General features: G+C 36.2%; 1 protein-coding gene across 7 annotated transcripts in view; it reads left to right on the top strand.

Moving 5' to 3' along the window:
• The window catches only part of LOC134533759 (mucin-5AC-like), a 144,920-nt gene that overhangs the window by 20,633 nt on the left and 96,833 nt on the right, over window positions 1-27,454 (top strand). For all 7 annotated transcript variants that reach the window (XM_063371391.1, XM_063371394.1, XM_063371393.1 and 4 more), the window contains exons 2-8: window positions 3,458-3,580; window positions 5,512-5,603; window positions 6,976-7,038; window positions 9,745-10,077; window positions 13,704-13,826; window positions 15,682-15,781; window positions 19,650-19,762. In XM_063371391.1, the coding sequence (XP_063227461.1) occupies window positions 3,458-3,580; window positions 5,512-5,603; window positions 6,976-7,038; window positions 9,745-10,077; window positions 13,704-13,826; window positions 15,682-15,781; window positions 19,650-19,762 (947 nt within the window). The remainder of the gene's footprint in view (window positions 1-3,457; window positions 3,581-5,511; window positions 5,604-6,975; window positions 7,039-9,744; window positions 10,078-13,703; window positions 13,827-15,681; window positions 15,782-19,649; window positions 19,763-27,454) is intronic.

The raw sequence follows: 27,454 nt of genomic DNA, 5'->3' as shown, positions 1-27,454 counted from the left end.
AAACCTGTGCAGTACGCCGCCACGTGCCGGCCGAGTTCTCTGTACCGTCCGCAACATACCAGAGAGATGCCACGCATGCGTAAGCTTGCCAATAATGCATGAATTTCGCATCCCGCATGTAAGTGCCCAGGGTTTTCCCTGTGTCCATGCAGGTTTTACCTGGGCCCAACTTATCTAGTTTAAGTCTAGAATAGTCAGTGAGGGGAGTTAGTCATGGCGCCAATTGCTGCCATGGCTGGCCAATCCCGCTCCTAGCACACGATGCATGCTCCCTCTCCCGCATGGCTAACCCCAGCATGTATAGAGCGTATAGGCTTCGGCCTGAGACGCACTTAGAGTCTCTCCCTAACCCAGACCTCTCCCAAATACACATAGTTGTAATTAGGTTAGGAAAAAAAACAGGACACATCCGTAGTGGGACATCCGTAGTGGGACAATTTTTCGTGCGTGCAGCCAGCGTTCATCAATTTTTTATACGTTGTCACGTCAAAAAACATATTACTACAAGATAAAAAATCATCGGCACATGACACACAAAGTATTGTAAATTTTATAAATTATAAAAACTGTTTTATAATGTTATAAATTTATGTCATAGTGTAATAAATTACTTTTCTGAAATATATATGACTCTTCAACTGGGCAAGCAATATTATATTTCAGAATTGATGTTAAGTTTCAGAAATTTTATAATCTCATTACTGTTTATTCCATGACATTCTCTACTGTTGTATCAACGAGAAAAAAATACAAACTCAAATTTACAAAATAATTAATCTTCCACGTTGTGTACATTTATAAAAAACTGTTTACCTCTCACTTCTTTAAGTGTCCATTTGTAAATTATGCAAAAACCATTTATATGTTTCTAAAGCTAATATGTAGAATATATTATTTTTGACAATTTTTTTCTAGTTTTTACCTGAAAGCTTAAAAGTTTAAAGAAAAATGTATGTGGAAAATGGTCGTAAAAATCTATAGAAATGTCATAATGATTTTGTCATCTTGTAAGTTTTAAGGAAACAATGTAAGTTAGTTTGCAACTATCGGACAATTTACTGACACGTGTCACTTCTCAAATTTTAATGTTTATAAAATATGCTTTGGGATATTTAAGCCCCGTTCCTCATTAAATACTTGTCTTTATACCACAATAATTTCAATAAAAAATGAGACAAAATTAATAGGGTTTGTAAATTCACTCAGCCAACACCAAAACGGAAAATTTACAATTTGCCGCAGTGTATTATATTTCCTCTAGATCTGAATAACTGAAGTGTAATAACTGAATATTCTGCTAACTTGTGGTTATTTATTGGCTGGTAAATCAGTGGAGTTTACAACGTACCTGAGATCGAAATTTGTAAATCGCTGTAAAATTATTGGTAACTACTGATAAAATAATGGAATTCAATTACAGAAAAAAAACTGTACGACCCAACTGGTTCAATTCTAAAAGTACCATACAATTATCAGTCAAATTTTCACTGGTTTAAAGCAGTTGCAATTAATTAAAATTTAGAACGTGTTTATTATCCACAATATTCTTGCATTATAACTAGAATTTTCATACGGGTTAATTTCTTGTTCATCCTGAATGTTAACTTTAGTGCACAAGAATGAAGCATAATTAATCACATCTGAGTTCATTGTACATTTCATGGAAAGACAACCTCATGCATTCGTTACCATGGTGAAACTCCCGGAAATGTTCTACTTAGATTTTTATCTTTAGTCCCTAGATCCCAAATCCATTGTCAACACGTTACTTACATAGCAGACACAATGTCTATCCCTTACAAATGGTTGTGATTCTTATTTATAATTACCAATATATTTTGCCTAAACACTTATTTTATTCGCAAGGGGCGAATAAATCTTTATAATGCTTAGCTTGTGGGACTAAATGGGTGTGTTATTCTAATGTGAGTTTCTATTAGCGGCGCAGCACAGAATATACCTAGCTGTGGCGAAGAAAATTCAAGCTCACTGCCACGTCATTCTTATTGATAGTATCATATCAATTATACAAAAAAAATGTTGAATGCGTTGAACAGAAACCATTCGAAACAATTTGGCTGCATTTAATATGCAAAACTTTGGAGAGATCATTTATTTTTTTATATTTAAAAAAATAGGGTACTTTGGACTTAACAGTTTTCAGAATATTCAATATTTTCCAGCATTTTGCAGGATTTTCACAATGTTCTCAAATGTTACATAAGTTCATGGAATTTTTCCGAAAGAAATATCAACTTGTAAATCTGCGTGTGTCTGTATGCCTAGCCAAAGAGGTTTATTTATTAATATGCAATATCTTTCTCGGAATACGGAATTTTGGTGGGAGTAATTTCGTGAATGCAACGGAAGTTAAGTAACGGAAATGTGTAATAACAAGGTGCTGCCATCTATGGCGGATGAGCACAACAGAGTAAACAACAAAGGAAACGTTGTAATGAATTTCAATAAGATGGGCAGTAATTTAATAAAATTTCCTGACTTACATCAGGTTCAAACCCGACGTTAAGTGATTTTTTTCAAGTATTTTTAGCTTTTATCAGAGTCGTGTGGTGGGTCCGGAAACTACTGGTGATTCGCGTCCAGGAATGTGGACATAACACAATTTTCGTATATTTAACACTCTCGGCATTATTTCAAAGAATTCTACGTTAAATTGAGTGCCTGATTTTCGTATTATAAGTTTATTTGCAACATGAGAACACGTTAATTTTCTCGTTTTCAGGGTTAGATGTTACACATCATTGGCGAGTACTAAAAGACTCGCTCTTTTTTTTTAGTTGTGTATTGGCGGGTTTTAGTCATGTCGCGCGTCAGGCGAAGTGTGAAGTGTGAAGTGATGATAGTGTGAAGTGTGGAGTGTTAGTCGTTTGAAGTATGAAGTGATTGTTGTGTGAATTGTGAAGTGATGGACGTTTGAAGCGTGAATTATAAGTGATCGACGTGTTAAGTGTGAAGTGATGGTCATGTGAAGTGTAAAGTGATGGTCGTGTGATGTGATGGTCGCGTGAAGTGTGAAGTGATGGTTGTGTGATGTGATGGTTGTGTGATGTGATGGTTGTGTAAAGTGTGAAGTGATGGTCGTGTTATGTGATTGTCGTGTGAAGTGTGAAGTGATGATCGGGGGAAGTGTGAAGTGTGAAGTGATGGTCATGTGAAGTGTGAAGTGTTAGTCGTTTGAAGTATATGAAGTGATTGTTGTGTGAAGTGTGAAGTGATGGACGTTTGAAGTGCGAAGTTTGAAGTAATGGTCGTGTGAAGTGTGAATATAAGTAGTGGTCGTGTGAAATTGTAATTATAAGTGATGGACGTGTGAAGTGTGAAGTGATGGCCGTGTGAAGTGATGGACGTGTGAAGTGTGAAGTGATGGTTGGGGGAAGTGTGCATTATAAGTGATGGAAGTGTGAAGTGTGAAGTGTGGTTGTGCGTGCTCTCGCAGCCTGCAGCGTGACGCAGAACGGCACCGAGATGACGGTCGCCGTGGTGTACGCCAGCAACGCCAGCCCCAGAGACACCGTGGTGGCCACCTTCCAGTCCTCGGGCGTCACCGCCACGGCGGCAGGTGAGAGCCACAGCGGTGTCCATGTCGGTCAACATACCGTCCACATGTCATTCAATATGCCAGATATTACGTCATCTAAGTAAATAACAAGTTATTAATTATCTGTTTTTCCCTTGGTTTCTCACTTATTGCATATTTACACAAAGAATTGAGAGAAGATTAGATTATAAAAGGCAAATATGTATGTGCTAACCAGCTATGGAAACTCATAAAATCATCTTCTCGTGAGTGATCGCGACGAAATTAGTTGAACCAAAATTTCAAATCTTAAATATTTGCTTCACTACTTACAAATTGCAGATAACAAGGAGTATATACCTGGCGATAACATTCAATACCGATAGGAAAATGCAATGTTTATATAGTTGGACAAATTGGCCCAGATAATGTACAGTAGGTCCATAAAAGAATGTCCCAATTATATTTTTTAACAGTATCAACTGTAAGAGTTGTAGAGTTTTGGTTCAGGGTCAAAATTAAAGAGTAACTCAGATGGTTTTAGATAAGCGACTGCGCGAGTACTACTTCGTTGTTTCATTGCTTGCAGCGCCACCTACGCAAAATTGCGTCTTCTGAGTGGAAAGCGTTTTTGTTTTCTTCAATTTTCTAAGAGTGAATTTGTAATTTCAGTTCAATGTGCATTTCCTATAGTAGTTTAATTGTTTGGGTCCCTAACCGTTGGATTGGTCGTTACGGTCGAAATGACAGAGCTATTTTTCTCTGGCCTCCACATTCACCTGAATTAACGGCATGCGATTTTTTTCCTTTGGGGCTTTATAAAAGATCGTGTCTACGTTCCGTCGCTGCCTAACGTTTTTACAGATTTAAAACACGATATTGAAAAGGCTATTGCTTCATTTACTCCGGAAGTGTTAACCAAAGTGTGGGAAGAAGATTATATGTGTGCCGTATAACTAAATGTGCACATATTGAACATTTGTAAGAAAAAACTAGATTCATTTACCTTCAATTTTATGTATGATTCGTTGTAAATAGTCTAAATTAAACTGTTGCAATATACCATTGAAACTGCGAGACATTCTTTTATGGACATGCTGTATAATTAGAATTATTAATGCAATGGTTTGAATTGTAGAGTAAGTTAATGCTGATTATTTCTATGTTAGGTTTTTGTTCTATAATTAAAGGTATAAATGATATATAAAACAGATACATGAGCAGGATTAAATCGTGCGAGGGGCGGTGGCTAACCCACTGACAATTAAAATGTTACCAACTAGCCAAACCCTATAAAAACCAAGGTAAAATGTCACTCACCTCCCATCAAGTTACTCCTGTTTCCAAAACCAATTAATTTCGCCATTGCTGCATTATCATCTCATAAGTTCACAGGAGAAGCATCCATGCTGGGATGAATGGATACTGGTTACCTGAGCATGTTAATTCTTCAATAGATTTTCATAATTAACTGACCGGATGAGAAAAATCTAAATCATAAATATTATTAATTGTACTAGCACATCATCAAACACAAATATATGAATTAATTAGTTTTTTTAGTTTTAATATAATTGTGAGTAATTGCATCCAGCATCCTGCTCTAATTTCGAGTCCTACAGGCCTACGTAAGTTCGAAGACCTTTGCTTCCACTGTCTAAGCTGAAAACTGTTGTAGGTTTTTTCGCGACAAATTGAAAGGCATTATCTTCGTCGTTTTGGTTTTACATTGCGGGTCTTTATAATCAAACACAGCAGTTTCTTCTGCCTCAATTAAAGTAATTTTAATACTGGAAAACTTCCAATATAAAGAAATCTTTCGAATTTAATGATTGAAGTAGTTTTAATGTGAACAGCTTTGTTTTGATCATACTAATTACTCTTGCTTATTAATGTTCACTATCAAAAGCAAATTAGCCATGTCGCATCGTATACAAATTTTTGAAACTTTGAAGTTAACATGTTGTTTCCAGATAACACCTACATTAAAGTCGGCTTCAACACCACAACAGGTGACATAGAATTAATCACAACTGAAGCTTTTGAGAGCTACGAGAAAACGAATGTAAGTATACGTACGAAAATTTTCTCAACTGCTAGTTTAAATTATTGTATATTTCGAAAAGTGCGTTATGGATGAATCAAGCGCACAAAATCTTTCGTAGAATTAAATAACAATGCACTTTTTTTCAGGAGGTGTGTACAGGAAAATATTTCTAAACGATATGTGCTTACATTTCAGCGGAACATAAAACAAATTGTTACAGACATTTCTTAAAGTCTATTGTGTACATTTCTTTCGCTATATTTGTTTTTGTACGCTAAATATATGTAATCATTATAGAGTATGCTACCTAGCTGCAATTGTTTGTGGCCGGGAACAAAACTATTCTGTAGGTAAACATTTGGTTTTGGGTAAACCATAAAAAATAAGGTTTTTTTAGTACATGCATTATTATTGTTATTTTAAAAAAAATGAAATTTATTTGTGAATTTAACTGTCTCTAACAAATATTTTACCCTGATGAAAGTCACTACCATTTTATCGTCTTAAAAATGTTTCATAATCATAAAGTGTACTTTTTATGAAATATCTTAATTTTTTGTGGAGGTTCTGCTTTAAAATGTGAATGTGTAGGTAAATCTCCCCAGTAAAATTAATAACCTACCTTGTTTTCTTCATGTAAAAACACATTATCTATATGTTGTCTCGTTAAGTGGGAATGTGACTGAAGATAAAAAAAGCATGTTCTTATTTTATTCAAGGTGAGGGAAAAGCATGGGAATACCTTCTCCAAATTAGGAGTGGATTTTGCTAAACATGAAACTACATCTAATGGTCCTTTTAACAGAGCACGTAATCACATTCGGTTAAATTTGTTTGCTATTGTACCTGATGAAGTTTGAGCCGCAGATGTTTAAAAACACGCCTCAGCTCTAACACTTGAAATAAGCGTTGCTAAATTAAAACTTTTTCTGAAATAAGACTTCATGTAAAAAAAATTAATTTTTGCTATCATCATTACACCAGAATTGTTTATGCCTTATAATTCTTGTTACATACGTAAATGTTTCTCCAAGCGCAAAATAATCTAAGATTTCTACTTTTTTCAATGTCATAAATAGGTATATATTAAAACCATTTAACCTTAGTTTAATTTTAAATACTATGGGTTTTGGATAAATTCAATTTGGAATACAGCCATGAACCAACTGTCCTTATAATTTCTATGTGTTCGGTAGCTTTAAATATTTCTTTACTTAAATTAATTTGATCAGGTAACCAAACTAATGTTCAGTATTACTTGTAAAAATAAATAATTAATGATACAAAAATTGTAATACACAATGTAATGTAATTCTTTCAAGTGAAGCTTGTTCAACTGTCATTATAAAAAGCATGAAAATTACTGAAGTAATATGGTTTTACTTTCCAGGAAGTGTCTACTTTTGGGATATACATAACGTGCACTTGCAAAGACTCTGCCAATGCACTGTCGGTGAGTAATCTACACACGTTCATTAAGTGAGCATTGATATCGAGGTAACAATAGTATTCAACTGTCATCAAAAAGTCAAACATTAACTTTCTGTAAATCATTGAACGCACGTGTAATGTTATATCTATAGAGAAAAATTACTGTTAATTTCTGCACAAAAACTTTAATTTATTCATAAAGTCTTTGTAGTTGCTTTTTTTTTAGAGAACCATTACAGTTTTTTTTTAATTTCAGCTACACTATCTGCTGTTATTCGTTGTTGATTGATGTATCACAATTCACTTTTGTATAAATTAATGTCATAAGCCACTTGTAGCTTACAAAAATATTTCGGAAATTGGAAATTCCAATTTACTATCAAACTATTACTCTGGATTATACCATTAATTCAAATGCACTTATTCCTATTTCCTCAGTTGCTAAATTTGTGAAACAATTTCTCTGGTTCCAGTTTCTCGAAATATGGCACTAAATCTTCTAATCGCCAAACAGTATGTGCCATGAAAATTATCGAGTGTCCTGCAACGAATTACACTATTTCTTTTACGAATGTCGCTACCAGAGGCTAATGAAGATATGGTTTAGTTTTATTTTCTGAACATGGCAACACCTCTGGCTTAGTAATTGCCTGCAGAAATGTATTCTGTTTAAAATATATAATTACATCAAATGACCTTTATTTATGCTGTTAAATTTTAAGCTGTAATTTAAAGTAATGCGTTCTTTAATGTAATTCAGTTACAAAATGTCTAACAATTATTGCATTGAATCTTCACCACGTTAATAGTTGAACTCAGAATGAGACAGAATTACAAAATCGCTTTTATTCATCTAGATGAAATAAAATATATATTTTTTTCTTCATAATTAAATTTGACACTGTTGTTTTGTTAGTTGAATCTTTGTTTCACAACACTTCATAATGGCATTCTTACGATTATTCCTAGGCAGTTCCTTTCAAATCATTAAAAGACGTTTTAATCTCAGGGTTTTTTTTACCATGGAGTTAGGAATTGTCAGGAACAAGCATGCTGTGACGAAGAAGTAGTAACTTTTTTAACTCGCCATCGCCATGTTAGTCCACCCAAAACATTGCGTAAATGGTACTTGAAAATGTCAGATTATTTTATTAAGTTTAATTAAAATATTCGTCGACTAAAACAGTTGTTTTCATAAAAATAATGGGATTTAAAACTGTTTCTACAATACAAAGACTTCACTTTAGCCAGTTTTGGACGTCTAACTAATATAGCGCAAACAATAAGCTGAAGAAAAATACCATGTAATCACGCAGCTCCTGGTTTATACAGCTACTGTTGTTTTGCTAACCAGTTGCTAACCAGAGTGACTTCAACTTAAGAACAAACATCTACTCCATAGAGTAATGCCTCCACGGTTGAAGACACCAACAATTATTATCTTCGCTGCGTGCGCGCGGTGTCTGCCTCGCCGTTAGCCAGTGGTCGAGACTCGCGGACTCTCTCAGGACACTTTCGAGCAAAATGAATGATGATCGACCTGAACTGGTGGGGGGAACGGGAGCATCCGGAGGAAACCCACGGGCCACCGCAACATCCGCCACGTTTCCCACTTGCGACCCTGCCGGGAATCGAACCCGATCGCCTTGGGAGGCGAGTTATCTGACCACTCTAACGCCGTCCCTCCTTATTAAAATAAATTAAAAAATTAAAAATATTACCACCACGGATATGAGAATTTCTCATTCTAACGACGTCACATTTTTCGTCTAAGATAGCACAAGGCTTTCAAAAGTGACCACAAAAAGGAACTTTTATTTTTATAGCGGTATGTTTGAATGTGTACAGCCGAAACACAAAGCGGCTGACAGTCAGTCATTCTGCGAGAATGCTGCAATAGTTAACGTGCCGGGTTTAATCGCATGTACTCCCATTAAGGGCTGAATCCCAAAAACACGGGCTCCCTGGAGCCAAAAGGAAGTGGATGCGCCATTTCGTCGCAACCTGGAGGTGTCTGAGGATAAGCTAAAATGAGAGGTCTGAGACAACCCAACCCAGCATCATTGCCACCTGGCCCGCCGACCCCCTCCTTTACAAACTTAACCATTCGGCTAATCTGTGGTAGACTTAAAGGTAATCTCCGTCGTACGAGTATCACAAGACTATAGCCTCTCCGGGACTCCTCAGACAATTTAGAGAGTCTGTGATCTGGCCTAAGTGCATCCACCCTCTACTAGTTGTCCAGACCGATGCGCGTCATTTGACCTAAAAGCCATATCTCCTAAACGTCACTTGACCTAAAATTTAAAATAATCCTTCAATCATTTGACCTAAAAGTCATTTGACCTAAAAGTCATTTGCCCTAAAAGTCATATCTCCTAAATGTCACTTGACCTAAAAGTCAGTTGCCCTAAAAGTAATTTGCCCTAAAAGTCATATCTCCTAAACATCACTTGACCTAAATGTCAGTTGCCCTAAAAGTCATTCGACCTAACAGGCATTTAGCCGAAATTCATTTTAGGCCGAATGACTTTAGGGCAAGTGGAGTGTACTCGTCCAGACTAGAGCCGGAGCTGTTTCGCCGCTCACCGCGCCCGCCTATCAGCGAGGAGGAGACCCTCTGGACGTGCTCTGATTGGTCACGGTGCGAGCCGGGCCGGCGAAGGGAACCTCAGGGTCGCCCCTGCACCGCCGCCCAGATGCGGTGACCGCCCCTCCCGCCCCGCAGTTGCAGGTGAACGTGCAGCTGAACCTCACCAACAAGTACGCGCCGGTGTTCATCTCCGACGGCGCGGAGGTCGCCGCGGCGGTTGCCCTCACGGCGGCCATGCCCCTGCACAAGGGCTCCGTGCTGCTGGGCGGCTGCGACCGCGCGCTGCAGGCCGTCGACTACGGCCTGGACTCGAGCACCGTCAGATTCTCCGTCAGCGACGACTGGTTCGCCGTGTCGGCCTCGCCCGCCAGCGTCGGGCCCAGCGGCAAGCCGGGCTACGAGGTCAAGGTCACCACGGCGCGCCTGCTCGACCTGGAGGAGCCGCGGGTCTTCACACTCACCGCCACGGTGAGCTCTCCCCGACTGTATCTTCCCTGGTCGTCTCCTTGGCACTTGCACAACTACTTAAGAGGCCACTCCAGTGTTTCAGGGGCACTACGCAACCCGCGTTAATCTCTTAACATTCAATGCCATTTCATTTTGCTTATAACTAATTAATTAATATAGATTTCGAAATGATGCTTGCTTGATATGTAAGACAACGATGCTCTTATCAAAGCCCCTTTCTTCATAAACGTGTATAAATTATGGTTCAAACCTAGACAATACCTACACTTATGCATATTAGTAAACATCAGTATAAAACGATAATTTATGCACGTTTTTGAGGAAAGGGGCTTTGATAAGAGCATTGTTGTCTTACAAATGAAGCAAGCAAAATTTCGAAATCTATATTAGTTATTTAGTTATAAGCACAATGAAAATAGCATTAAATCTAATAAGGTTAACGTGGGTTGCGTAGTGCCCCTGAAACACTGGAGTGGCCTCTTAAGTTTTTTAAACAAATTGGTTGTCTGTAAAGTCGGTTTACGGACGATAGTTCAACGTGACAACGTCATAACAAAACATTGATGAAATGATTGCATACTTTTATGAATAAAATTGAATCATTTTTATTGAATTATCACTATTTTGTATGGATACAAAGAAGGAATGGAATGAAATCTACAATTTAATTGATAAATTTACTTTTATTTGCACTCATATGTTTATTACTTTAACGAACTCATTATTTTAACTATGACGTTTATACATTTTGCTATTTAACTTCTTCCTATCTGTGTTATTCTGTTAAGGATAGGACGATGATAGGAAAAGTAGGAAACGAATGGGAGTGTTTCAAGTTTAATGTGCCTCGAAAAAGTCAAATCGATGGTTGTTCCAATCGAGTGGAAGAGAGATAGATGCGGCGCAAGCGTACAATGAGCGTAACGGGACAAAGCGTAACGGGACAATGTGCGTAACGGGACACTTTTTCGTGCGTGCAGCCGGCGTTCATCGATTTATTAGACTTTGTCACGTCAATAACACTAAGGACGTATTCCAAGACGTTTGGGTAAGGTTGCGAATAAGCGCTGCCTTGTTGACATACAACCGTAACCTGACTCGCGGGCTGTATTCAGGTCCGTGTCCAAACCGAATCCCAGCAAGGAAACAAATCGGCAACCAGTTAATAAACGTTGCCCTGCGCGAGGCTAGAAACGTATTTGCGGATATCGGTGTCGCGAGACTTGAGAAAACGGTATTCATATCAGTAGCACAACTGCTATGACCGAATTTCGTACAGTTCTATTACTTATGTTTTACGATAAACTGATAAAAACCTTGTCTGTATTTGCCTTTATGTAGTGGCCAGTCCTTGACTACAACTATAAATCCATGCTGGTTTTTACCAGCACAAGGAGAACATATCTTTGTATTCCTGAAACATCATGTTCGCATTTGCAGAATGTAAACGAATCCACCTGGTAATTTGTCTTTGCACTACAGTGTAAAAAAAAAGAGCATTTTAGTACACGGATGTGTTTTTTTTTCCTGTTGTGCAAAAGTAATAAAACAATCAAAGTGTAATAGCACAATATTGTTATGTTTTGCTAAATAAGCATATATGTAAATGTTTTTTTTACATCCGTGGTATGTGAATTGACATATTATGCAACACACAAGTTAAGTTAAAACAAACGCCAGTTTGTTTTCATACACTTTTTGATGAACTCATCTCAACTATGTTTATGTGAGTAATGTGAGTCTAATAACTTCAGTGTCATGATAAAAGATAACATTAACTCAGTTCGCACTCATCTGGTTTTTATTTTTCATATCAATCGAAATGTGAAACTTAACATATTATTTATTTAGGTTAAGAATGAACATTTAATAAATTTTAACTGTTTGATATTTATATAAAATTGCATAAATTAAATGCCTTGTTTTTATCGATGATGAGTCATTACTGGGTATCGTGTGCACAGGCAACGCCACGGTGATATCACTATGCTTGCTGGGCAGGATGATTCTTTGATGGTCCAACATTGCCTTCCGCGGGATTGGCGTGAAAAGGACATCACCCCGTCATGAACTCAGGGAGAAAGTTGTAAAAAACCCCTTCCAGACCAGGAATTTAACCCGGACCCCTTGAACAGACACGCTCATCACTACACAAAGTGGGCGGATTTTTTGAAGTGAAATTTCTTTGAGCACTATTAGGGTAAAATTTCAAGGCCGAATTTTAATGCAACGTTTTCGTAAAACATTATTATGAACCGTTTCTGACGCGAAAAGGACAGAGAATAGGCACTTGGCCGAAGAGACATAAAGAGAGCACTATGCTATATATGTTTCTGGACTCGTTTTCATTCTCCTCTTTGTGTGATGATTCGTAAACCCCCCCCCCCTCCTCCAAATAGAACCGAGGGAAGTAGATGAACGAAAGAATAAGACAGAAATTGTGTACATGCGCTTGTTTCAGAAAATAGACTGCTTACTGTATAACTGACTGTACCTATTCTCTACCGTTCAGCTGTGAATGCCTTTAACTTTATATTTTCTAGCAGCGCGCACGCGTTCATCCGTGTTCAACCAGCAGTGTAGAGAGCGCTGTTGAAACAGTCCTTGCATTTGCCCTACCTGATATGAATTTCAGATTTAGTTCAGAGTTTTGGCGAGTTACAAATGGCATGATTGTTTGAAGAAACAGTAACGCGCACAGTTTTTTTTTCTTATGGTGTATTTCAACAATGAGTAATATGTATTGTTAGTTAATCATTATTGATTGATCAAGAATTTTTGATATCTTGAGTAGTTAATTTTAAGTGAGTAATAATTTTGTTAATTCATGTTTATTAATATAATTTTTTTTTTCATTTTAATCAAATTTCTATCAAATACAAGAAAATAAAGGTTAGGATTCTTAAATACTTGAAAAAGAAATTAAAGCCAAAAATCCCCGCGCTGTGCTTGGAAAATTGTCTTCTTTTCCTTTTTTCTCTCTCTCTCTCTCTCTCTCTTTCTCTCTCTCTCCATCTATCTTTGCTGTTTTACTCCTTACGATATGCTTGCGAGTCGAGGTTTGAACTGCCAAAGAAGTTGCACTTGTATCACGTGTTAAGTAGGCTGGAGGGGCAGGGCCGGATTTAGGGGAGGACAACCGGGGCGAAAGCCCCGGGGCCTCCACAAACGGAGGGCCCCCACAATAGAGACTTCGGGAAAAAAAAAAATCTTTCAAATTCCGACAAGTAAACAGTAGCAAACAATTTTTTCCTTTGATATTCTTTTTTCGCTGTTTTACCTTTACCTACAGTACTTTGTACATACATGGTTATATTATTGTTAAATATCAACAGAAATATTCATTAACACTAAAATTTAATTTTTTATATAATTTTTGTCTCCGATTATATTTATGTGTGTTTTTTTTAATACTAACAGAATCTACTTGATTTCACAATAAATTATTTATTGGAAAACTCGACTGAAAAAAAAAATTGTTCATTTACGTTTGTAAAATAATTTGGGGCCAGGGGGCCTCCGCTCCTCCGTTGCCCCGAGGCCTCCAGACCTGTGGAGGGGAATGGGGGAATGACGGAACGGCGCGTGTGTGACGTGCAGAGTGCAGAGCGGTGCTTGTCGCGCAGGACGGCGGGTCGCCTCCCAGGAGCACGGAGCTGAAGATCACCGTGACGCCCGACGCGGCACAGAGCACGCCGCCCAGCCCGTGGTTCGAGCAGCCCGTCTACACGGCGGAGCTGACCGAGTCGGTGAGTGGCCGGTCCTGGCGCCTGGCTGCCCTGCAACCACCTCGTCCTGCGAGCCCTGGTGGGAAGCCTACATTTAACAGACGAGAGAGCCACACCCGAAGTTCCCCGAAGTTCATGCTCGCTTTATTTTTCCGTTCTATCTCATTGTATAAACCGGTGTGGCATTAAATTTTGCGGTCGATTAGGATAGGTTAGCTAAATTATAAATACTTTAGAACATTGTGACCGTTTGATTTGGTTAGGATAGCTACATTAAAGATACTGTGAAATCATGTAAACGGTTTCCTAGAGCTGGATAGCAACATTATAAAAATTTATTTGCTAAGCAACCATATATGTATATATGTGTGTGTCTATATATGTATATATATACATACATTCACAGCAGGACCAAACAGATAATTTTGATATCCAAAAATAACAACTGTTTGTTTATAGTTTTAAGTTTTCACTTCTGTCGGCAGTCCTCATGACTGCTATGAATTTTTTTTCGTTAGTAAATTCATGTTTTAGGACGACAGAAAATAAATCTTAAGATGAAACTGCTCCATGTTTCAGTTATATAACGGTTTTTTTAATGCTAAAATGTTTTTCCTCAAAAACTGACAAATGTAAAAGTTAATATGCAGCAAAGTTTTTTTTTACTATAAAAGATAGATGAGCGTCTAAATGTTAAAGATATTCACAATGAAATGAATTTATTTTCAAAAGCATTACTATCTCAATTGCTCCTACTGACGAATAAATCATATATTACCAAAAAATAAACAAGAACTATATATAATAATTAAATAATAAATCAAATAGATTAAATTTATTAATAAAATAACATATTCAAACCCCAAAAAAAACATACAATAAGAACCATAATTTTCATTGTTAGAGGTATTGAAATTATATAAGGAGAAGGAAATAATAATCATCTTAATATACATCCACCAAAAATAGAAACCACGAAAACAGTAGGAGCAATTAAGATAGTAATGCTTGTGAAGACATTTTGTCTTCACAAAATCCATTTTTACGACGCCACTAAAAATGTTCAAGTCGCAATCTCGAAACATAAAGTCACCCATGATCGTCGCCGCGGCAGGGTCTAGTGCAGAGAATCGCGAGAGGTATGCGAACAATAGCTTGTAAAGGGAAAGCAATGTGTGCATACGCAATTATAAAATATATCCTGAAAAGAAGCGAGGGTGGTCAGCACAGCAAGGGAAGGGATAGTAATGGTAGGCGGAGCAAGGAGCAAGTGAACCATTTAAAGCAGCATTTTTCGGCTCGGTAATTCTTTATTGTCTATCTCAAACGGAGTTCCTGTTGACTCGACACAATTATTGTTTTAAAGTGTTTCAAAACCATGCTGTAGCAAAATTAAATAGCACAGTTTTCCGGTCACTTAGTGAAAACAGTAACGTCAAAAGTACTAAGATTCCTACGTGTATGGATGAACAGGAGCTTATTTCTACTTTCGATTCGGTTCTCTGGATGCAAGTAGTGAGGACTTTTACTTGCATGTGCATAGGATATGAGTGGCTGCGAAACATTTGCAGCTATAATTGTGCTCTTATTTACAATCTCTAGGTGTGCTAACGGCAGTTTAAATAATGCAGTTTTCATATTTCAATGATTTTCATCAAAAAAACTTTAAATAACACTGGAATATTACGGAGATGATTGTTGAGATGGCAAATACATAATTTCAGTGGGCATAAAAGAGGTTTTCATGATGACTTAACAAATTTTAACGAAATCATTAGCTGTAAGAAGTTTAGGAATGATATTATAAAAATCTACAAGTCTTTGATACAAAAAAAATTAATTTTCTCTCAATCTTTCATGTGTATTTTGCTTTTAGATGTCGTCTGGCGATGAGCTCACATTCAACACTGGTATAACTATTTCTGAAGGATATGACAGTGCCATGAAGATTTCTCTGGAGACAACCGACAGCACTGGTAATTATTATTGTTTTTAATTTGGAGTGTTTTACGGAGTGTTGAAACCAAAAATAACATTAAAATTAAAATAAGAAATCTTTACTACTAATAACAATAATAATACCGTTTGAGGTAAACAGCCTATTAATTGGATTAAATAATGTAAAACTATTGTAAAGGACTTTGTACATAATTGAAAAATCAATTACTAATATTTTTAAAATTGTGTTCTGTTTGTTTATATGGTGGTTCCACTTTTTATCGTAAACTATTTTACGGGTTTTGAAGGAATTTTTTTTATTATAATGGTCATTAGCTAACTTAAAAACTAGGCTCTACAAAATTACATGATTCCACCTTATGGGGGTGAAAAGGAGTAAATATCGTTGTAAGATAATTAACTATATCTCTGAAACTCATTAAGTATTAGAAAAAATTATGGGTACGAATAATTAACATAAATCTACAAACCTCAATAAATTATACTGTTTTGCAAAATTCCACGCCTAATAGTGTGTAAAAATGGTAGAAATAGTTTTAGTTATATATTCTAATTTATTTAAGCAAATGAAAAATTTTGGGGCCGGTAGTAAAAAAACACATTAAACACTATTTTACAATTTTGCGAAATTTAACCATTAAGAGGTGAAAAAAGGGTGAATATGACTTCAAGATAAATAATTATAACTCCGAATCTAATCAAGTACCTATATGAAATCATGCAGGTTTCCAATAACAAGCAAACTAAAACTACAAACAAAATTTTACCACTTTGTAAATTTAAAAAAGTGGTAAGTGTGATTTTAATGTAAATGATTGTATCTCCAAGTCTAAAAAAAAATATATATTTTTTTTTGAGAACCAATAATAAATCTACGAAAACTACCCAAAACATTTTCACCCTCTTTCGAAATCCAAACCCTAGGTGGAGTAAAAGGGGTAGATATGTTTAAACTAAAAATAAACACTTCCATTTTAATTAGAACTAGAATTCAGAAAATAAGAAAAAAACAACTTGCATCTAGAGTTACATATTGCATTTGTTTTCATTTAGAAGTGCGTATTTAAGAGGTATATAAAAGGGTAAGTTTTGATTTATCTAAAAAAATCGTATTTCCAAACTAATTTGGTTTGACGTATATCGTATGGTAAAAATAAAAATAACACAAATTATTATTTTATTTATTTGTAGGATTCCGCCCTTAAGGTATGTATAAGGATTAAGTTTGGTTTAAAAAACGTTTATTTTCAAATCTAATAGATCTAATGGTGAGAAATTAAGGATGAACAAAAAGCATATAGAGTTACCAATTGTACTTTTTTTTTCGATTCCCCTGATTTAGACTTTAAAAAAAGTTAGAAGGTTGTAAGTTTTGTTTCATCATAAAAAAAACTCATATCTCCATAGCAAATAAAACTGGATGTTAGAAACTGAGCATGCATAACTCAAACTCTCTATAATGTAGGATGTGGTTACCATTTTTTTGAATTTCGACCCCATAGGCAGTGAAACGGGGACATGGCTGTCATGGAAAATGCCACCTTATCTTAAGCAAAGCATATATTAATTACAATATAATAGCATTATCATAAAATATTATATGCATGGAACCTTACAAGTAGTATAGAATAGTATGTCCGGGTACAGGGTTCAAGGTGTGGTGTTGTGGTGTTGTCCGCCATCTTGTATTGGGACGTCACGGTGGCTATCTTGGATGACCTTGACCTTTAACTTTAACCTTAATCTTTGACCTTTAAAATTTGCCCAAAATTCATCAAAATTTGCCAAAATTTCCATTTTTTTGGAAAAAAAATTCCCCAAAAAATCTCAAAAAATTTTAAAAATAAAAATTTTCTTTTCGAGAGAAAAATTCCCGTTTCGAGGGAAAACTTTCCGCTTTTAGTCCATAAAAATACCAGCGGCTAGAAATGTCCACATATAGGCTTAAGCATCCATCTCTACAGCCTCCGATAAGCCTCTGACGTTATCGTGGATAATGACGACACTGTTTCAATTTCCGTTACGGCCGCCATCTTGAAAATCTATATTTACTATCGGATTTTAATGAAAACAATTCTAAAATTTATAAAAAATCAATTAATAAAATGTTAATAAAACAGATTTAAAAACAAATGTTTCAATTTCCGTTATAGCCGCCATCTTTAAAATCCATATTTTTATGTTATATAATCGGGAAAAATTTTAAAATTTATAAAAAATTAATAATCGAATGTAATAATAAAAATTTAATAAAAAATATTTAAAAAAATTAAATGTACACTTACACCATAGAGCTCGTAGTCCTCGGTTCAAACCCGACGAGGTCAAAAATAAAAAAAAATTGCGACAGGTCCTTCCTCCATGGAAGCTATCGGCAGAATGACCTCCCACCACTTATGACAAGGTATATATATCGTCACCTAGTATGACGTCATGTCCGCCATCTTTGAAATCTTTATTTATTATCCAATTTCAATAAAAATAAATAAAATTTATAAAAAATAAATAATCAATTGATTTAAAATCTTTAAAAAACACTGTTGCACATATCGTTATGCCCACCATCTTTATTCTAAAAAAAATTCATGTTTTGTTATGCCCACCATCTTGGATGACTATGACATCATCGTTACACTTTACATTACATCCGCCATATTGGATTATAGAATGTTGCTTTTTTCGTTACGCCCACCATCTTGAAAAACTGCACTTTTTATGCAAGAAATATGGGAAAAATTTCAAAAATTAAAATAAAAATCTATTAATAAAATAAAAAATAATATTTAGAAAATGCACTTACACCTTGCAGTCCTCGGTTCGAACCTGGTAAGACCAAAAAAAAATCGTCTACAGATCCTTCCTCCACGGTAGCCGCAGGCAGACTAACCTCCCACCACCAATACCAAGGTATATATCGTCAGCTGGCATCACATCATGTCCGACATCTTGTCTTCGTCTGCTGGAAGCCACCATCTTGTTTTCGTCTGCTAGAGTGTGCTGGCGTCATGTTAGTTTAATTCTTACCCGCTAGAGTGCAGAAATCATTTATTATTATTTTTACTGTGACACCCGCCATCTTGTCATTAGGGTGATTTGTGACAAATTAAGATTGGCGGAATCCAATATGGTACATATGACGTCAATCACTTAAAAATGCGGCTGGAGTCAAGGTCAAGGTCAAATGTGAAGGTCACTCAATATGAACGCCGTGACAACACAATCCAAGATGGCAGCCAACTTAACCGACACCACATTCTGACTCCTGCATTCGGCAAATAAATATATACTACTTTTATTAGTAATATATATTTAAGCACTTTATGTAATGCACTTCACATATGAGAAATATGTGTAAATGTATAATATGTATATACCTATTTTCTAACAAAGAGCTCCATTAAATGGATTTTCAAGAGATTAAATATAAAAAAGCTATCCTCATTCTATCCAAATTTATGCACGCTTAGAATGTTAATGTTCTTAATTTTAGTATTTAGTTATTTATTTTTATGACTTTTTGGTAACTCTAAACTTTTGGTAATTTGATAGATAGTATGTGTCCCATGAACTGCAGCTCGTAATCTATTACAAGGTCAAGTAAATTACAGGCTAAATGTTCAAATTTGGATATTTTTAATTGTTACTGGATTGCCATTATGATTTTTTTTTGTTTTCGTCGAAACACATGATCATTATATTCGGTATAAAACCATATTCTGTTTTGGCCCCTATACAGTTGTTCTAACGCTGATATTCGTATAAGTATACTAATAAACAAGCCTGACGTCATGCCAATATGCTGGTGTCTAGCCCTGTTTATTCAAGCTCTTCTCAATGTTTGAATGCATGAAATTTTGACATCTGGTGCACATGTTCGTGTTCCAGATTGGAGCTCAATGTTTTCTGTACACCACAGTAGCAAAAGTGTGCAGATAAGATTGGCGCAAAATCTTACCGAAGAATTATTGAAGAAACCTTTTGTCGCTTTCATACTAAAGGTATTTATTATTTAAAGTGCACGGACCATAACTAAAATTACTATTGGGTAAACAAAGGTTCACTTTACTGTGTAACCAGTACAACTGTTTACAGTTATATATTATTATTTTTATTATGATTGTAATATTAATTGTATATTTCATGAGTGATTATTATGTATTTAATTGTTTTATTGTAAAGAGGACAACCAAGGTATAACAGATATGACACATCTTATTGCCATAGACGACACACTTTCAGCTTCAGGGTCTTCTAAGAATTATTCTTTGGAAACTTTATTCATTTGGTCTTAGTTCGATTCTCTTACACTCTAACATCCACGTTTTTATTTCACTATGCAGCTTATTCTGTTTGCTGATAGCTATAGCTCCTTGGTTGCTAGGGACGGCCAGTAAATAATTATAAGGAGGAAGAAGAGAGACGCCATCGCCATCTTGCAGAGAGAAGACGTTTCTCGGGCTGGGGCGAACCAAAGCCTTGGTTGCCGCCCGAGAAATAGAAGATTTCGCGTCATCCGCGATCGGGAACTGCTTAGAATTCTCCGCTCTCCGAGTTGAGAGAATTGTACCTGGATTAAATAAATCCTAGATAGGGAGTATCGGCGACTTCGAGTGCCAACTTCCGCGTCGGTCCCGTTTTCGTCTCGTAGTGGTTCCAGACATCTGAGGGCAGCGCCAGCTGTGATCTGCCACGACGATTGGTGAGACCAATCCAGATTAAACCAGACTTTCCAGGACGAGAGGGATGTCGAGTCTTCAGCAGATACCCGGCGACCTCAGACCTTCTGTAGTTCGCTAATTACATCATTACAGCATCCAGAGTTCCAGTGTAGCAGCAGACCACCTGGAGGTCCTGATAAGAGAGCCTCAAGCCTCCGACAACGTATAGCTAGACCCGGCATGATATTCAATGTGTTCCAGTGACGTTGTTTGCATCTAATTACCGATATTTAAGTTTGACACCTTGGTTGTTTCTCGCTAATCACATGTTAAACGTAACTTCACACCCATATTCCAGAAACCATTAAAATCATATGTTTTTCAATTATTATTATTTCATTTATATGCAAATTTCCACTATTCACGCAACACCACTAAATTTCCTTTTTATAATTACTCTCTGTACAGTAACACAGGGCAGTGACGTGCTAGCTGGACTATCAGTCTGGGCAGACCATCCAGCAGCTATGTTCCTGGTATTTACTGCGACGAGGGTAGGCGCCAAGAACCCCATGAGAACATACCAATAATTAGAGAGAGTTGAATATCATATATTACAGAGCAAGGAGGTTTTATTAGAGTGGCCACCACAACAACTAGGAGCGCTGCACAACAGAGTTTTGTGTTTCAACTGACACAGTAGAATTTTTTGTAAATAAATTATAATTAATTACAAATATAGTATAGATGTAAGTCTTATTGTCAGTGATCGTTCATGAGTTCATATTATATTTACAACTTTTAATGTCTAGACGACATACGTAAACACTGAGAGAAAAATAAACTGACAATCATGGTAAAATTATAAGGAGTGGGCGTATGAATATATTGCAATAATAATTAAGTCAAAATGAGAACGGTCTCTCAAACCCCTGCCTCATTTGAATAGCAAAACTTTATTTTTATAATGAAAATTAATGCTAATTTGTTTTAATATATTGTTAACATATTTAATAATCAATACTCATTTCATGATGGCATTTTACGAAACTTCTCAGCTAGTTCTTTTCAAGCTAACAAACATTAGCATTGCATTAGCATTCATGCAGCTACATTTTTTTAATAAACAGACTCCTACTCAATAGACTAATACTTCCATGCTTACAGTTTCACTGTGAAAGCCTATAAGCTTACAGGCGAGGAGGGCCATAACATGGCTGGGACTGCGGAAAGGTGTTTGGGAGCAGGTTTAATTACTGGAAATACATTATATCAGTTTACGTTTGCATTTAATTAGGCCAAATATAAATACTGATGAACAGTAAGACAGCAACACAGACTATGTTTACAATTAGGTTTCAATTAATTAGTGGCATTAATAATTGACAAGGAACATACACGACGAATTATTCAGGTAGATGAGCCATCTATCAAGGCCAAGAAAAACGGAATTGACACCTGCTTAACAGTGCGTGGTCCCTATACGGACCATCAAAAGGGGCGTTGTGTGCACACAAGACAGACGCCTCAAATACAGAATGTTACATCAAATGAGAATTCAAAGGCAAAAATACGTGAACAACAAAATATTGCACGCAAGAAAGTTACATGCTGTTACAATAAATTACTTTACGTACGTTTTATGTACGTCGACGCCTCAGGGGAGAACAGATAGGGGAGAGTAGGGTATAACGGGGTACTTAGTATAAATCGCTTTAATTTATTGTTTTAATATTGCTGTATCTGTCTGAAAACATCAGCATGCGTAGATTAGAATGTGAGTTTAATTCTGCATCTAGTACCGTGTCTTCTGAAATATTATTCTTGCAGAGATATTTATTTATTTGAATGTATGCACACTACCCTGTTTTACCCAACTGGTTGGGTAAAACGGGGTACAGAAAGCAGATTTTTAAAATGATTTTACATGTGCATTATAAAAAATTCTGAACAACATGTAGTATGACAAATAAATACAAATGTCAGTAAAAATATGAGAATTTAAAAAAAAAATCAATTATAAGCCTTCACCTTACATTTTCCTCTGTATTTGCAGTAAAACTTCACAAAAACATTGGTTTGCGGAAAATCACAAACATTGTTTGAACAACAATAACACAACACTGTTAATTTTGAGGAAGTGGTTAGTCTAAAAGCATAATCTAACTATGTATAATACAAACTTGCATATGCGGTGAACCCAAATATCTGACAAAACATATGATTGTTTAATTAGCCTAATATGGAATAGTAGGCCCATCAGAACACAAAATAAGGCCAGAGTCTTTATTCCAAACTGGCAGAAATCACATTCAAATGGCCTACAGTCATCTGTGTCCACACCAGCACATCCTTCATGGCTCCAAGAATGACACTTTAATCATTGCACCCAACTTTCGGCTGATTTTGAAGTGGAGAACTGTTCAGCGCAATAAATGCAAGGAACGTCATCATCATCAGACACACGCAAAGTTACTGTTGGTATGGATTTGTTGCTGTCTTCTTTATTCTTATGTGTTTTAGAACTGTTTTGAGATTTAGACACACCAGCATTTTTCTTTTTTAAAGATTTTGGTGAAGCTGACTGAATAATAATTAGTTCGTTCTTATATGGCGAGTCGGTCAGCACAGCTGCCTTGCCACGTCGTCGTCCTCTTCCTTCTGCAGGATTCTTTTTGACATGGGAAATCGGCATCACTGTAGTCGGTGGAATTGTGAAGCTACTGTTTGATGAAGCATTTCGATTGTTTTTATCAGATAGGCCTAAACGAGATTCAGTTGGTGAAGATACCAAACCAGATGTCCCAGGAATATTACCAACACTGACATTTCCATGGGACTCTGAAGGCATTGTGTAAGCTCGATCAGTTGTTGCAGCAGTCACTGGAATATCACCTACACTGTCATTTCCACTCGGTTTTGAAGGCCTGGAGTTAGCTCGGTCAGTTGTTGCAGCAGTCAGTGAAATATCACCGACAGTGTCATTTCCACTCGGTTCTGAAGGCCTGGAGTTAGCTCGGTCAGTTGTTGCCGCTGGCTAAAACATCCAATCTGGGAAGATACTTGCATCAAGGGGAAATATTCCAGTTCTTCTGAAACCATTTACCGCAGTTTCTATAGAAGCGGCCTTCATAAATGCAGCGCCATAGAGTTTCCCGATCTGGTTAATTGTAATGGGACGTCCAGGATGTAAACGAACCCATTTCCTTGCTTCATCACTAAAATACTGCATCAATGGGGACATGAAGGAAACATCTAAGGGCTGCAACCTATGGGTGCAGTTGGGGGGAAACACAATAGGACGACATGGTTTTTTCGAGCATGGTTTTTATTTTTAAAAATAGAAAAAAAGATAAAGTCAAATTACAATTTAATTACATGGGCCTACAACATTTTTACGTTTCCAATTTTTTTCCTCACCGATACAAGACTTTTGGTTGACTGTATAAATGTACTGTAGGTAACTCTGTATAACATTTAGTATGCATAACAAAACTGTTTTTAATTTTAAAAGTCATTTGCACAATTGATCGAAAAGATGATTAAAACAGGAAACTGGTTGGACAGAACGAGGTACTACCCCGTTTTACCCATTACCTGTGTACCCTGTTTTACCCTACATGCAGGTTCTCAAGCAAAAAGACAACAGAAAATCTTAACACCCGTCAATTACATCGGTTACTATGGCACAACATAGCAAATATAACACTTTACTTGAATACAACTTACCATAAAATATATCTGCAACCACTGATTAAATATTGTATAGCCAATACACGCTAAACATTTTAGTGAAACATCATAAATTTGTAATTTCCATTATTACGCACGAAAGAATACTGTGCGACACTTCATACTACCTCACTCTAGTGACGACGTATAGAGGAGTAACTTACCAAACGTACACACAGATAGCACCACGTGTACGGAAAATAACAGTGGTACCCCGTTCTACCCAACTACCCTGTTTTACCCAACTCTCCCCTACTACAAGTTAAAAGTTAAGTTCATTAAGTTAATTAAGTTAATCCAAACATAATTTTCTAGGTGGCGACCGAAAGGGAATTTAAACAAGACAGCCTATTATTTTACGTTACATTAGGGCAAGGTCCACCGCCTCACTCGCAAAAAAAAGAATAACACTTGCATTATTTTCCCCCGAGGTCGCTCTCGCACGTCGTTACAATTAAAGACTAACAGACTACATGCCGAATCAAACAGACAATGTAGCTACTCAAGCTACTGAAGTAGACCAGACGAGACGAGACAAGCAAGCCAAGCTAACAAGACGGAATTACAACCTGACAGCAGCTTATATTGAATCGGCGCGGCACAGCGCGCATGCGCCAACGCCAGGAGGGGAGGCGAGGAGAAATGAAACACACACTAGAAGGGGGAAGGAGGGGGGGGCAGGTGCGCCGACGCCCGCGCTGACGCGCGAAGTTAGATGGTAGCGGACCTGACCGCTACAACTGTAAGTACAGTGTGCGTACACGTAGTTGCATTCGCTTTTTCCTGCAAAGTTTTAGTGAACCCTTATTATAAATTTTTCACTTACATCAAGGTAAAGCCATAATTATTAAGATAAATTGTCTTCTTACACCCTTGAACTCGTACGTGGCTGTCTATTACTCTATTGAAACCACAGTTATGAAAGACACTATACAGACTTCACTATAAGATATATCACTGTTTTTTTGTAAAATATTTTTTTTGTAAACAATAATTGCTGTGATTATATTTTTTGCTAGTTCAGTCACAAATTAAAAAGTTACATGATTGTGAGTACCTTTCTGGGAATAATGCGATGATGATTACCTAAAGTAACTATAGTTATTTTCTAGTATTTAATTTGAACTATACTTAGTTAATATGCGTAGTACATTTTAGTGGTCTTATCTTGAAAGATAAGAATAATTAATAACTTAACGTAATAACATTGCATTCTTTCGTAGCCCTTGTATGATAAACTAACTTGGCTTTAGAGGTTGAGTTGCGTTGCAATGTTACATTGTACTTATATTATTTATCAACCATGGAGATGCCTACAGCACTGTGTAGCAAAACTTCGGGACAGTCTACCACTTCGAAGCGCTTCAACCTCGAAAGCCAAAATAGTGTATGTTTAACCAAGCGTAATGATATAGAATGCTATTACAGGAAATGTTATATATGCATAGGAATAAGCTGTAACAATTAATCAATAGCTAAGAATAGTTTGCATTTTATAGGTTAAATATTAAATCCTGGAGTGAGAATCTTACATAATTAAACATGTACCAAAGTGAGTATTTTATAGTATTGAACGAGAAATTCATTTAGTTTATTTAAACAAATACACATGTGAATCTATATATATATACTATAATATACATATATTTGTATATAATTCAACTGTCTTTCTTAAAAAGCTACGTTAACTATTTAGCAAAAAAATGTAGAAAACATTTTTTTCAAGGATGAAAACTTATCACCTTCAATATACAGTTATAAAAATCAAATACGCATACACCACAGTAAACTAAAACTTAACCAAAGACATATGTAAATATTGAGACATGTACATCATGAAAGAACAAAAGTAACTCTAAATAGATGTGGAAGTAAGCATAGAAAGAGGATTTGTATGCTACCTTAACCATGTATTATGAATAAAATACATTTATACAAAAGGAGCACACATTCAATAAACTATTCATTCTGTTACACAATAAAAAAACAGAAGACTACATTTAAATTTAAATTTATATATTGTATGGTTGTAAAAATTATTAAACTATATATTGTAAATAAATAACATGTGTCAGCCACTATAAACATGAACAGATTTATATATGTTTACAGTGTTATTTCACACATCTATGAACAAATACCTTAACTATAGTTTCGTTTACTGTAACCATTACAACTGTAGTCAGTATAGGAAAAATCAGTGCGCTTCCACGGGATATGCAGGTAGTTGAAAGTCCTGTGTAGTAAAAAGAATTGCGCTAGCACTGGCTAGACTGGTCAATAAAAGTCATGTTTAGGAAAAATGCAATGTTTGCACTGGCTATACCGATCGTTGAAAAACCTGTTTGGGAAACCTGCTCTACGCTTGCACTGCCTACACAATTCGATGAAAGTCCTGTTTAGGAAAAATATAGCTAATCCGGTCGTTGAAAGTCCTGAGAAGGAAAAATGCAATGCGCGCTTTCACTGGCTATACGGGTATATGCAAGACCTTTGTACGAAAAATGTAGTGCGCTTGCGCTGGTTATCCAGGTAGATAGAAGTCCTGTGTAGGAAAAATGCAATCCGCTTGCACAGGCTACACCGACAGATGAAAGTCCTGTGTGGGAAAATGCAGTGCGCTTGTACTGGCAATACCGGTTGATTAAAGTACGCCAGCTTGTTTAATATAGGAATTTTGTGGAGCACTCGCTTGCATTTGTTAGAATATTATAAATTTCAACATTAAAATAAGATTGATCTTGTTTTTGAGAGAAATGTGATTAATTTCTAGAACCCGTGAATACCAAGAATAATATAAGTATTTATTTTCTTGCATATTAGTTTACCAGTGCACACTCTACTTAAATGACTATGATCCTTTGAGATCTTGAAAAAGCATGGTATATGTTATGGTTATACAAAAAATTCGAAAAACTTTACAATTGCAGAAAAAATGTTCATATTTTTGCATAAATTATTGTTCAAACCTAGACAATACACTTATTCATATTAGTAAAGATTAGTATAAAACCATAATTTATGCACGTTTTTGAAGAAAGGGGCTTTGATAAGAGCATCGTTGTCTTACATATCAAGCAAGCGTCATTTCGAAATCTATATAAGTTAATTAGTTATAAGCAAAATGAAAATAGCATTGAATCTTATGATGTTAACGCGGGTTGCGTAGTGCCCCTGAAACACTGGAGTGGCCTCTAGAATATAGCTGAAATTCGTCTGCACTTCAGGAACTTATAAGTCCTGGAAAATTATAGTTGAACTGTACACAAAATATTTTACAACTACAGAAAAAAGTTTCGT

This window comes from Bacillus rossius, chromosome 7 (assembly GCF_032445375.1).
Source record: "Bacillus rossius redtenbacheri isolate Brsri chromosome 7, Brsri_v3, whole genome shotgun sequence".
Taxonomy (NCBI): Eukaryota; Metazoa; Arthropoda; class Insecta; order Phasmatodea; family Bacillidae; genus Bacillus; species Bacillus rossius.
Note: the sequence above shows the minus strand (reverse complement) of the source record. Positions and strands in the feature narration are given on the sequence as shown.